Raw genomic sequence first — 14,738 nt, 5'->3', positions numbered from 1 at the left:
CAACGGTTCAAATAAGAACCTGTCTAACAGCAAAAGCACCAAAAATAATTTTTCCACAACCTACGCGATTAAATAGGCAATACCAAAGATACTCCAAGAAGCATATATAATAGCAGAAATTTAATAATCAGACACCAGAATTTTAACGTAAAAAAATCCCCCCAAAAGAGGGACAAAAAACCCACGGGGTCTAGTCCAGTAAAATCTTCCACTATCAGAATAATGGGTACACAAACAATCTTCCTAGTGACACTAGGACATCTCAATAATCAACAAAATACATCATCAAAACTGATGGAATCAACATAAATCCTCTACAAAAGTGGGTATCTCAAATCAGGCAAAAGAGAAGGCAATACAACTAGCAAGTTATATCCTAATGTTCATCTCTACACCAGGAATAACATAGTAAAATTTCATAAGAAATGGAGTAAGTTTACCAATTCAATCGGATCAAAATGGCATTGCTCTTCTCCCCCCCCTCCCCCCAAATTCTTCTTCTCTTCGGGGCAGTAACTCTCCTCACTCTCTCTGTATCTTTTGTTTCAAAAGGTGAGGGTTTCAAAATCTCTCTCCCTCTCACCGTGGCTTTTGCCACTTTCTTTATTTATTTATTTTTATTTTTATTTTAAAAGTTGTGTGGACTCTACTTGAAGTTGGAGATTCACTATCAAATACTAACTTGTATAAATTTATATGCCAAAAAAAATTATATGTAATAATGAAAATTATTTTTAGTGGCGGTAATAACATAATGACTATTATATATTACAATAGTAATTATATATTTTTTGTAGTCACTAAAATATCTTTATCAGTAATTATATAATTGCAACTAAAATCTTTTAGCGATAAAACATAAAATGATTAATGTCTAATTGTCGATAAATATATTAACAATTATTTTTATTAACGCCACAAGCAAAATAAATACCCACTAAAAACGATTATTCTAATAGTGTTAGTAGCGGTGTTCTATATAATAAATTATGGCTATGAAGACGTTTAGTAACTACATGATTCTTATTAGATATTATGTATATAAAGAATAATGTTAGGCAACTAATTCTTTTTAGTCAGTATCAATTAATTTTTTTAAAATTATTTTATTTAATTTAAATTTTAGATCATAAATCATAAATCATAAATTCTAGATTCTAAATTATAAATCCTAAAAAATAATTGACTAAAGTTAGCCAAGTGAAATTTGATTCCCTGTATTTTGTCGTCTATAATATTAAATGCTATGAATACATAGTATGCCTTGTATTTTTCATTTTTATTTGGATTGCCTCATGAAAATGTTGACCATATTATATATAGACGAGTGAGAGAAAATATTTCTATAATGCAGGAGGATCAGACATGCCGAAAGGTATAATTGGGTGGCAACAATAGGGATGAATGCACAAATGCTTATGGAAAATATGCCAGAAGATCTACAGAGAGACATAAGACGTCATCTCTTCGAATTTATTAAGAAAGTAAGCACTATCTATAGCATATGATTTGTTATATACATATATTAACACTAATTAACCATCTTTACACTTAAAGTGAATCATAATTTTGGGATTTAAATGTTGGATAAACTTCATAATCTCACCCGGCCCTATGTTGAAAATGATCTATTTGTAGTATATTGTTCAAGTCCTTACTCCTTAGGAGCAGTTTGAAAAGTTTCTTTCGCCATAACATAACACTAGCATCATGTAGGTGCACTACAAGAAAAGAGAGTTATTTTAACATGATTTTTTTAACAGTTATAGTTAAACGTAAAAATTAATATATATTTTTGACAAATATCACAAATGTCAAATTTTTTATGTTTTTTTTTATGAATAATTCGATTATAGAAAATTACTCCTCAATTTTGACATTTTTTTGTTTTCAACTTACTCTATTATTCCTTTTCTTCGTTGAGCTCCGTCAATTTTAGCATCACACTGCTCTCAGTTTAGGATCATACTACTCATTTTTCATCTTCAAAATTTCAGTTTATTCTTCAGTTTCAAGATCTCATCTCATTCTTTGTTAAAAATTTTTGTTGAGAATTTTTTATAGTCAATAAGTGTCAAAATAAATAATATTTTTGACGGTTAATAAGTATCACAAAAAATATTCTCTTTTAATTTGCTCCAAATAAAGATATTTCGGTAAGTTTTTCTTAAAATACGCATATCATGTGCCAATTACCCAACACAGCCTACAAGTAATCAAGTAGACACGTACATCACAACTCACTTTATTTAATTTTCTTTGAGGGATTCTTCTTTAATGAGATTGTGATGACAAAAACATGTAAACGCAATCAGAGCTTGCATTGAGACGTATGTATGAAGACTTTAGGTAAAAAGAATTAATTAATTATTACACACGTAATGCTTAGAAAGGTAGCTGAAATTAAATTAATGGCGAAAGTCATGTGGTACAGGCAGTATATGCATAATTCCTGTATAATGGGAAGAGTGAACAGAGTTAAGGATATGGCATCTCGTCATTCATGAACATGGACGATGATTTGATAGTGGCAAGTGGCAGTGTAATCTTTACTTAGTTTGTCAAAGCTTCTAGACTGATTTAGTTGTTATCATCATATCAACAGTTTCAGAAATATTAAAACGTATTAGTATATGTTGTTAGAAAAAAATTAGTTATTAATTAATTGTTATATATTCGTGTATATTTATATGTTATTTTTTAGAACTTTTTAAATTAAATATTATATAACTAGAATAGTTAAATGTTTCACAACGAAATAGTTAAATTATAGATTGGTATTGTTTCAGTTCCAAAAATTCTTACTTATATTCAAAATCGTCCTAAATAGTTTTTTTATTTTTAAAATTGTCCCTAATATTATAATTATTTTCATTTTCAAAAATTTCCAAACAAAGCTATTTTTTTTTTCAAGCATCTTCGCCAAGAATGGATCTCAGAAGTTACTATTTGAGAATTAGAGTAGATACCATATCAAATTTAGCTATGTAGCTTAAGCAACGAAAAATCTGATAAAACTTACTGAAGAGACACTACAAAAAAATTTAGTAATTACGGTAGTTTTTTAGAGATTTTATGATGGTTTGAATTGTCATTATTACTTTGAACGGCGTTTAAAAAAAATCGCCCTAATTTGAAATGTCATTTGGTTATTACGGTAGTTTTTGAGTTGGGTTAAAACGGCGGTTCAAATCGCCGTTATTTCCAAATAAAACGGCATTTTTTGTTAGTTAAAACGGTAGGTCAAACCGTCGTTATTTCTAGACAAAACGGCACTTTTGTTGGTTAAAACGGCAGTTCAAACTGTCGTTATTTTCAAATAAAACGATTTTGGTTGGTTAAAATGGCGTTTCATGTTGTTTAAAACAGCATTATTTATTATTTGAAAGTGATAGTTTAAAGCCGCTTTTTTTACTGAGTTAAAATAGCGCTTTAATTGTTTAGCATGGCAATTACAAGCCGGCGTTTTTACCGGATAAAAATAACATTTTTTATCGTTTGAAAATATAGTTTTAACCATCATTTTTATTATGTTAAACAAACAATTTTTTGTTTAAAATTTTACAATAACAAAAAATCATAACCCATAAACAAAATATTATGTAACTCAATATTATGTGACTCAAGAAATCATAATTAAATATTGAAGATTGATTTATAAGTTAATTAACATATTCTTAATGGTCACAATGATGCATTCTAAATTTTTAAAATGCCCTTCAGAACGACCAACTCTCATTAGAGCAAGGCTTCTCTTGCTCTTCTGCTAAAGTTGTTCTTCAATTATTTAATTATGACACTATATATAGAATTCATAGAATATCCATAACGATGATCATCATCATCTACTTTGAGGTTGTTGAACTTGTTTCTCCGATCTTTGGGATGAAAGAATGGCATCAATGGCTTCTTTTACTTGAGAGATATCAGAAATTTTTCCACCTTGAACAGGCCAAAATTCATTAACTGCCAACACCTTCACCATCAACAATAATAACAGAGAAAATTAAACATGTCAGTGCCTATTTCAGTTCATATATAGCACTTAAGAATTCATGTATTAAGACACTATAAGTCTCACCTTTACTTGAAGCTGAAGAAACTTCACATAGCTAATTGCTTTCTCCAGCATTGTAACCAAATCAACCTTAAAAATTCACTTCTAGAGTTAGAATACTTTGGAGCCATTGAAAACTAGTTCTTGTAGTATCTTGAGCCGCTCACTTATCCTCTCTTTTGTATCCTGTGAGACAAATATTCTAATAATCAACACTGAATCTCATCATATTTTAATCTTTGCTTAATTTGCAATTAAAATTGTATCTAGCTAAAATAAATTGACTTAACATTGAAGCAAACCTTAGCAGCAACACTTTGAGGATCCTTGAATGTTCCTGACTTGTTGGATTTTGGCATTTTACTCTCATCTGTGCATTGCTTCTTGGAAGCTTTCATTTTCTCAGTTTGCTGCAAATTAAACACAAAAACTGACCTCAATCTCCATTCAAATTTCACAAAGTTTCTATAAGAACTAGTTTTGAAAATGAAACAGAAAATAAGAGGCCTTAAAGAAGCAATAATTAATACCATTGAAATTCACTTTTTGGATAGTGGTTCTTGAAGTGTAGGGTCTTGGATGCTATGAGCAGGTATAGTTTGTTGAGAGTAGAGCCAACCATATGATGAACTCTCACCATGTAATTGCTTCTCTTTTGCATTGTTGACTATAGTGTTGTAGCTACTACTAGAAGACTAGAAGCAACTTGAATCCTGCACCGATCGTAGCTCTGAAGTGCTTCTTAGACTAATCTGACTCCATTGATGATGCAGATTATTGTCCCAAACATTAGTGTCATCTTTCATGTAGCTGTTTACCCATAAACTTTGTAACAAAGTTCCTAAAGCAATTTATTGTTGTAAAGTTTTTGGTTCAATCTATTAAATTATAAAAAAAAGTTTAGAACTTTTTGTAACATTAAGATGTTTCAAAGGACTTGAAAAACACAATTTTATTCAAACATAGAGTGCAATAAGTGCATTATTACTAAATGTTTGTAAAAAGAAACTGTTCACCCTTCCAGTCCAGTCTCTTGGAATGGAGATTTTATAATAATATATTAGTTCTTGAAAATGATGATTTCAAGTACAAAATGATATTATAAATAGCACATACTTCGCCATCATTAAGAAAAATGCTAGAAGCATATAAAAAAGTAATAGAAAACAATAATAGCAAAGTGACTGACTATGGAATAACTTAAACAGATGAAAAAGGGTAGCAGTCATATACCTTTGACTTGCTGACATCTGCGATAACAATACTAGGAATGCCAATAAGGACGAATACAAAGATGATCTAAAATATAGATCTAGATATCTGTAGTAGTAGACATCTCAGATTAAATAATTACAAAATTCTTATCACCAAAGTAATATATAATAAAAAATATATTATTCAGATTATTCTCTAATTGAAATTAGATTTCAAGCAAGATTTACTGTTAAGTAAAGACAACTAACCTCCAACAGTTTAAGTTGAGCTGTGAATGCTTAATGAGCGGATATTTTATACACTTTTTGGCATCACTTTCATATAGTTTTTAGTAGTTTTTATTAAGTTTTTATTGAGTTTTTATAGGTTTTAGTGTTAAAATCATATTTCTGGATTCTACTATGAGTTTTTGTATTTTTGGACAATTTCAGGTATTTTCTGGCTGAAATTGAGGAGCTGGAGCAGAAGTCTGATTCAGAGACAGAGAAAGCACTGCAGATGATGTCCAAATCTGACCTGCCTGCATTCAGAAGAGCTTTTCTGGAGCTACAGAAGTCTAAATGGAGCGCTCTCAGTGGCTATAGAAATATGACTTCCAGAGCTTTCCAGCAATATATAATAGTCCATACTTTGCTTCGAATTAGAAGGCCCAAAACTGGCGTCCAACGCCAACTACCTACCCCCTTCCAGGCGTCCAACGCCCAAAGTGCAGAGACCAATGTACAAATGCCCAAAGAGGACCTCCTAGCTGGCGTTCCATGCCCCAGAGACCTCATAGCACGTGGATCTCATCAAAGCTCAGCACAAACACTCACCAAGTGGGCCTTAGAAGTGGATTTTAGCACTAAATAAACTGTTTTACCCTTACTAGTCATTTGTTTAGTATTTAAGGGATTTTATTTATGTAATTCAGACAATCTTCAATTCAGGAGAGCATCATACACGTTTACATTGTGTTTTATCTTTAGTATGAGTTTCTAAACCTCCTAGGTTCAGGGGAGGAGCCCTGCTGAGTTCTATGAATTAATAAAAGTATTACTGTTTCTTCTTCGATCCATGTTTGATCTATCTCTAAGATGTATAATCCGATCTTCATCGGGTGAATATGATGATATGACAAATTAGCACTGTTCATCACATTAAGACGAACGTGCCTGACAAACACTCGTGTCTACTTGGGTTCGTGTGAATACGTGACTGGAAAGCACGATCCAACATCTATGTTTATGCATCTCTTAGACGGCTAATCCACGACTTCGTTGGGGACTTCTCGAGACATTAGTTCAGCTAATTTCTGGGGAGATTAGGGTCTCCGTGGTATAGGCTAGAATCCTTAGAAGCAGCATCCTCTAATCCGGAAGATTCGACCTTGTCTATGGCATTTTGAGTAGGATGGCCAAGAGAATGGACTGCTATGCGCTTCACCCTTCGTCAGATTGGATGACCATGGCCAATGGCGTTCAATCTGTAGCAGAGGAAATCAATGACCACGGCCCATGGCGTTGATCACATATAGCCTACCATGGAAGAAGATCATTCACAAGCAAAGAAGACAGTAGTACCAGAGTTAATTCAGAAAGACAAAGTAACTCTAACTCTCAACTCTATTCCTATTACTAATTTTTAATATATACAATATATTCCTTTCATGAATTGCCCTTGCATCAATCCAACAACCTTCTGATCTGCCTGACTAAGACCTGCAAGACAACCATAGCTTGCTTCAAACCACAATCCTCGTGGGATCGACCCTGACTCGCTCAGGTATTACTTAAACGACCCAGTGCACTTGCTGGTACAACAGTACGAAAGTGTGGGGATTCGTGCTACCAAGTTTTTGGTGCCGTTACCGGGGATTGTTGAGTTTGGACAAACTGACGGATTGTCCTGCTCCCTAGATCAGGTAATTTTTATTTTTGTTAAGTTCTTGATTTTGATTTTCTTTTTTTCAAATTTTCGAAAAATTTTAAAAATCTTATTCAAAAATATTTTTCTTTTCTTTGTTCAATTTTTGTTCTTGGTATTGAGTCTTGCATGTTCTTCTTTTCTGTTTTTCAATTACAAAAATTTTAAAACTCTTTCAAAAATCTTTTTTCATATAGTTTATTTTTGAGCTTCCTTAGCTTTCTGTTTGAGAGTCTTTGTTTGTGTTCTTGATTAAGTCCTTTATTTTCTTCTTCAATTTTTGAAAATCATAAAACTTTTTCAAAAAATATTTTTATTTTTCTTGTTTAATATTTGTTCTTAGTTTGAGTCTTTTTGTTTTGTTCTTGTTGGGTTTTTCGTCCCTTTTGAGTTTTTCTTTCAAAAATTTTCAAAAATACTTTCTTTGTTTAATTCTTGTGTCAAGTCTTTAAGTTTGGTGTTTTCTTGTTATTTTTTATTCAATTTTTGGAAATATTTATTTGGTTTTCTAAAACTTTTAAGTTTGGTGTTCTTTTTATGTTCTTGTGTTCTTTGAGTCTTTGAATTTTGTTCTTTGTGTTCTTGTGAGTCTTCAAAATGTTCTTGAGTGTTTTTTGTGTTTTGATCTTAAAATTTTTAAGTTTGGTGTCCCTTAGTGTTTCTCTCAAAAAATTTTCGAAAATCAAGGGTGCTAGATCTAAAAATTTTAAGTTTTGCGTCTTTGGTGTGTTTTTCTCTTTCATCATAAATTAAAAAAATTAAAAAAATATCTTTTCTATTTTTCTTTTCACCTAATTTTCGAAAATCTTAATAAAAAAAATTCAGATTTCAATTTTAAATTTTTATCTTATCATATCTTAGTTGTCAAGTTTTCAAAAATCTAATCTTTTTCAAAAATCTTATCCTTTTCTTATCTTTTTCAAAATTTAAAAATCTTATCTTATCTTTTTCAAATTTTAAAATTTAAGAATTCAAATTTCAAATTTTAAAAATCATATCTTTTTCAAAATCGAATTTCAAAATCTTATCTTTTTTTAAAACCTTTTTCAAATCTTTTTAATTTCATATCTTATCTTACTTCTTATCTTATTTTAAATTTAAATCTTTTCTTGTCTTCTATCTTATTTGTGTTTTAAATCTTTTCTTAATTAATATATTATCTTCTCTCTCTTCTTTTTCAAAACCTCCTAACTAAATCTTCTCTTCTTAATTTTCGAAAACAATATCTTATCTTCTCTCTCTTATTTTTCAAAACCTCATAACTAACTCTTCCGTCCTTAATTTTTGAAAATAATATCTTCTTCTTTCTCTCATCTTTTTCAAAACCACCTAACTAACTCTCATCTCTCTTAATTTTCAAAAACTTCTTCATCTTATCTCTCTTCTATTTTCGAAAATTCACTAACCAATTTTAAATTCTTTTTAAATTAATTAACTTAATTTTTGAAAATTAAATAAATAAATAAATAAAAATAAAAATATTTTAATTCTCATTTACTTTTTCTATTTATACTTCTCTTCTTCTCACATCTCTATTATTCGACTTCTCACCTTCTCTCATCTTCCATATTCACTTTTTCTATCTTCTTTTATTTACTCTTATCCACTATTTCCAAAGTATTTTTCTTCTACTTCTTTTACTTCTTTTCTTTCTTCTTCTTCTTTCTTCACATCTGACTCTAAAGAGGAACTTCTTGTCTATTGGCATAGAAAGTCTTCTTCTTTTCTATCTTTTCTTTTTCTTCTTGTTTATGACCAGGAACAGGGATAAAGAACCCTTATTGACTCCTGATCCTGAATTTGAGAAGACTCTGAGGAGGCGTTTACAACAAGCTAAAGCACAACACTCCGGAAGAGACCTTTCAGAAAGTTTTGAACAAGAAACAGAGGACATGGCCGAACCACAAGAGGAGCCTAGAAAGGTCCTTGGTGACTTCTCTATGCCTACCTCTGACTTTTATGGCAGAAGCATCGCAGTACCTGCCATTAGAGCTAACGATTTTGAGCTTAAGCCTCAGTTAGTCTCTCTTCTGCAGTAGAACTACAAATTTTATGGATTTCTATTGGAAGATCTACATCAGTTCTTGGCAGAATTTTTACAGATCTGTGATACTATAAAGACTAATGGAGTTGTTCCTGAAGTCTACAAGTTGATGCTCTTTTCCTTTGCAGTAAGAGACAGAGTTAAGCTATGGTTGGATGCCCAACCTAGAGAGAGTCTTCACTCTTGGAAAAAGCTGGTTAATGCTTTTCTGGCTAAATTCTTTCCTCTTCAAAGGATGAGCAAGATTAGAGTGAAAGTTCAAATCTTCAGACAAAGAGAAGGTGAATCCCTCTATGAAGCTTGAGAAAGATACAAGTAGCTGATCAGGAAATGTCCTCCTGACATGCTCTCAGAATGGTCTATCATAGGCGTGTTCTACGATGGCCTGTTTGAGATATCCAAGATTTTCTTAGATAGCTCTGCAGGTGGATCCCTCCACTTGAAGAAAACACCTGCAGAAGCAAGAGAACTCATTGAAATGGTTGCTAACAACCAGTTCATGTACACTTCTAAAAGAAATCCTGTAAACCATGGAATTTCTTAGAAGAAAGGAGTTCATGAAATTGAGACTCTGAATGCCATCTTGGCTCAGAATAAGATCTTGACCCAACAGGTCAACATGATCTCTCAACATCTAACTGGGATGCAAACTGCAGCTGGCAGTACTCAGGAAGCTTTTCCTGAAGAAGAAGCTTATGATCCTGAGTAACCCACCATGAAAGAGGTGAATTACATGGGAGAACCCTATAGAAACACTTACAACCCTTCATGGAGGAACCCTCCCAATCTTTCATGGAAAGATCAACAGAAATCTCAGCAAGGTTTCAATAACAATCAAGGTGGTAGGAACCATAATAGGTTCAATAACAGACTACCATTCTCATCTTCTCAAGGGAATATGGAAACCTCTAAGCAGAGCCTCTCTGACTTAGTTACTCTGGTTTCCAACCTCTTTAAGACCACTCATAGTTTCATTAATGAAACAAGGTCCTCCATTAGAAACTTGGAGGTGCAAGTTGGTCAACTGAGCAAGAGGATCCCTGAGATTCCTCCTGAAACTCTTTCCAGTAATACTGAGGTTAATCCTAGAGAAGAGTGCAAGGCCATAACCATGTAAGACATGGCTGAATCAGAGGAGATTGGGAAGGCATTGAACGCCAGTGAAGAAGCCTTCACTTGGCGTTCAACGCCCACAATGGCAGCAAGCCTGGCGCTGAACGCCAGTGAGGAAGCCCTCACTGGGCGTTCAATTCCTATCCTGGCAGCAGAGCTGGCATTGAACGCCAGCCAGGGAACACTGGCTGGGCGTTCAACGCCCAAACACCCAGACTTCCTAGTGTTGAACGCTAGTGAAGAACCCTCACTGGGCGTTCAATGCCCACTTACCCAGGGAAGCTGGCATTGAACGCCAGCAAGGACATCCCTGCTGGGCGTTCAACGCCCAAAATGCTAGAGAGACTGGCGTTTAACGCCAGTTAGGGTGGACAGCAAGGGTGTTCAACGCCCAATAAGCTGACAGAGCTGGCGTTGAATGCCAGCCCAAGCACACCCTTTAAGTGCCTGAATTCCACTCAAGAACCCTCTAGCCTAGAACCAAAGGAAACCATAAAGACTATTGAGGTTCCTTTGAATGTACTTCTACAGTGCATGAGTTCTAATGACTACCCATCCTCAGGTGAGGATGAAGATACTAGGGAAGAGCAAGTTGCTCGGTACCTAAGAGCTCTTATGAAGATGAATGCCAAGATATTTGGTACAAAGCCTCTGGAGGAAGAACCTTTACTGCTTACCAAAGAACTCCATGCTTTGGTTCAGCAAGAGCTACCTCAGAAGTTTCCAAATCCTGGACGCTTTCTGATTCCTTGCACCATAGGCACCATGATCTTTGAAAAGGCTCTGTGTGACCTAGGGTCAAGCATTAACCTCATGCCACTCTTTGTAATGGAGAAACTGGGCATCGTTTAGGTGAAATCTGCAAACATCTCACTAGAGATGACAGACAAGACAATAAATAAGCCATATGGCTTAGTGGAGGATGTCTTGGTTAAAGTTGAAAACCACGACATCCCTACAAACTTCATTGTCTTGGACATTGGAGAGGATGAAGATGACTGTATCATCCTTGGAAGACCCTTCTTAGCTATTGCAAAATCCATGGTTAATGTAGCTAAGGGAGAAATGGTTTTCCAATTAGGATAGGACTATATCTTATTCAAGATGTTCAATCCCAATTTTCCCGCTGATAAGAAAGAGACAACTGTACAACACCTAGTGTTCCAACCCTCTCTTTTTGTGCAGAGCTTTACAGATCTCCCAGACATCAATTCTAAGTTTGGTGTTAGGCAGCCATCAACAAGCTTTAAGCACAATGGTACTAAAATGAAAGTACCTAAAGGATGGAAGGATAAGAAAGTTCCAACTGAATGCTTCTCACCCGACATGAGAGTTGTCTTCACTAAGAAGCCAGTCCTACCACATACAGTGAGTAGTGTCCTGTCTTTAGAGCATGTGGAGCTCATTCATGAGAGGACAGGAAGAAAATTCACTGTAAGGGGTGAAAATCTGAGCCCTTACTCACCTCCTTAAGGAGCTAAAGGTCAAGCTAGTGACGTTAAAGAAGCGCTTGTTGAATATATATATACCTAAGTGTCTGTCCCGTGCCAAAACTTCAGCAGCTTTCACCCATATCTGTGCAGAGACATTAATCAATAATTTGGATAAATGACTTCTTTACAATGCCTCAAATATTCCAATTTTAATGTAAAATCTTTATAACTCATCAACAAAATTATGTTGATTATGGATAAAAAGCCTTTTTTCTTGAAGTCTTACAACTAAGGAGGACGAAACACTTAATTATGCTTCCACTAAAATTTAGAGCATGCTAGGTTGCTAGCCATTGCAGACTCACTTCCTCCTTACATTCTCCCTATGAAAAATTTTGATATTTCTTAATTGCTAACATTAGAAAAATGGTGACTAAAATTTGAATAAAAAGGAGTTCTAGTTTAAATGGCTAATACAAGCAGACACACAAAAACATAAGGAACCCTAGGAACATTGGTCTTAACGGTCTTACTGAAGAGAAACTTCTCAAAAGCAAGCTTCACACTATTTGTTGGCCAGTCATCTAAAAAATATTTGAATGCCACATGCTTTCCATCAGAATCCAAAAGAAGAATATTCTTTATCACCGGACACAAGACCTAAAGATCAAACCATATATGCAGATGATATCAATCACCAACAATTTCACAACATTATCCAGATTCACATTATTCAAGGCCATATATAGTCCATCAAAATTTATGATATAATAATTAATCTTGTCTAATAAGACCTGTAGCATTCAATGAAATCTATTCCTTCTATGACCAAATTAACAAATTGTTTGGCAAAGATCAATAAGAAAAAGACAACCTAAATGGATCTGAAATGAAAATCAGTTACAAAACTAAGAATCTATGATTGGAAATATATTAGCAACAGATTCGTCAGCTTTATAGACATGAACCAGATCAAAAAATATGAAGATCTAATTATAAAAATTCAAATAAGAAGCTGAAGTAGATCGAATTAGTAATTAGTAATTCACAAAGAAGAAAAACCAAATCGCAGAAGCACAATCGGAGGCCAGCAATAACAACGTCGCTTATGGTAGTGGCAAACATCAGATCGAGACCAAAGAACCAAGTCGCAAAAGCTCAATCGGGGGCAACAATGACTTTGCTGTGGAGATGAACGGTGGCGCGATTGTTAGGGTTCTATATACTCTCACTCTCATATGTTTAAAAACATCACTTCCTCTCACTCTCATGCTCTTTTAGTTTTCTTATAAAAGATAATAAAACAAATTGAGAGAGTGGCGGGTATAACAAATTCCAAAATTTATCGCTTTTAACATAGACATTATGGCATAAGAGGAAAATGTTGAAATGAGGGAATAATACGGCGGTTATCCTAAACTGCCTTAATATTAGTGCCATTTTAATCATATTTTTTTGTAGCGAGATGCACAAGAAGAAGGCGACTTTGATCAAGCTAGACTTCCAAAAAGCATACGACAGGGGTGAGATGGAGATTTGTGGATATTGTGCTACAAAATATGGGTTTTGGTCTTAGATGGAGGACATGGGTGAAAGAATGTGTGACTACAGTGTCTATGTCGGTTTTGATTAATGGGTCACCAGCGAAGCCCTTTAGGATGGAAAGAGGACTTAGACAAGGAGATCCTCTTTCTCCTTTCCTATTCATTCTTGTCGTTGACGTCTTGCACAGGATGGTCGGTGATGCAGTCAGGAATGGACGCATTTCTCTGCTGCTGGTTGGAAGGGAAAACATAGAGTTATCGCATCTCCAGTTTGCAGATGACACAATCTTATTTTGCCCTCAGGAAACGGAGACAATAGTGAATTATAAGAGGCTTTTGCGTTGTTTTGAGTTGATGTATGGCCTCAGTATTAACTTTGATAAGTCAAATTTGATTGCGATTAATTGTGAGCAAGAATGGGTAACAAATATGTGTGGTTTATTGGGATGTGGGGAAGTTGCTTTACCTGTCAGGTACTTAGGGATTTCTCTAGGCACAAATCCTTGGTTGGTGAAGACTTAGCAACCGATCATAGACAAGGTGGAAGATAAGCTCAGCTTATGGAAAGCGAAGTCACTCAACAAAGCTGGTAATCTGGTTCTCATCAAATCCGTCCTTAATAGCTTGCCAGTCTACTACCTAAGTCTGTATAAGATACCAAAGGCGGTTGCAGAAAAGCTGATTGAGTTACAGAGAAGGTTTTTGTGGAGTAAAGAAGATGGGACCAATGGTATACCACTTGTAAAATGGGAGGTGGTTCAAGCTCTAAAAAAGCTAGGTGGTTTGGGGGTGGGAGATGCTTTGATCAGAAATGCATCGCTTCTGTTTAAGTGGTGGTGGTGATTTTCGAAGGAAGATTGTCCGCTATGGAAGAAGGTTGTCTGTTCTTGTAATCATTTAAACTCCAAGGTATTGTTGTCAAAATAGCCTCTATCATCAAGAGGTGGTCCGTGGAAAGATATTTTTCAGCTCAATATTCAAGAGCAACATGTAAGAGATAAGATGATCAGTGGTTTATCTATGGCGGTGGGAAATGGAAGACGTATTGGATTTTGGGAGGATGATTGGTTACAATGTGGCTTCTTGAAAGCCAATTTTCTGAGGCTCTTATCTGTTTCAAATCAACAAGGATCTGTTATAGGGGACTGTGGGTTCTGGGATGGGTTAGAATGGGTATGGAACTTCCATTGGAGGAGAGATTTATTTCAATGGGAGTTAGAGCTTCTCAATCAACTTCATGACCAGATATGACTAGTTAGATTATCGCCTAATAGAGAGGATACAGTTATATGAAAATTTGATAGAACAAGTATTTTTTCTACTAATTCGTATGTGCAGGTTTTGCAGAATGAGACTCTCTCAGAGGACATCATAAGCTACAGTTTCACGAGCACCATATGGAAAGGATTGGCTCCTCTAAAAGTTGA

At 34.4% G+C, this 14,738-nt stretch overlaps 1 protein-coding gene across 1 annotated transcript; it reads left to right on the top strand.

The window, feature by feature from the left end:
• LOC107604981 lies at nucleotides 13,327-14,154 on the top strand. The gene is made up of 2 exons (XM_016306714.1): nucleotides 13,327-13,784; nucleotides 13,935-14,154. Exons 1-2 carry the CDS (start codon nucleotides 13,327-13,329, stop codon nucleotides 14,152-14,154), a joined length of 678 nt encoding a protein of 225 aa, XP_016162200.1.

Source organism: Arachis ipaensis, chromosome B01 (assembly GCF_000816755.2).
Source record: "Arachis ipaensis cultivar K30076 chromosome B01, Araip1.1, whole genome shotgun sequence".
NCBI classification, from domain to species: domain Eukaryota; kingdom Viridiplantae; phylum Streptophyta; class Magnoliopsida; order Fabales; family Fabaceae; genus Arachis; species Arachis ipaensis.
Note: the sequence above shows the minus strand (reverse complement) of the source record. Positions and strands in the feature narration are given on the sequence as shown.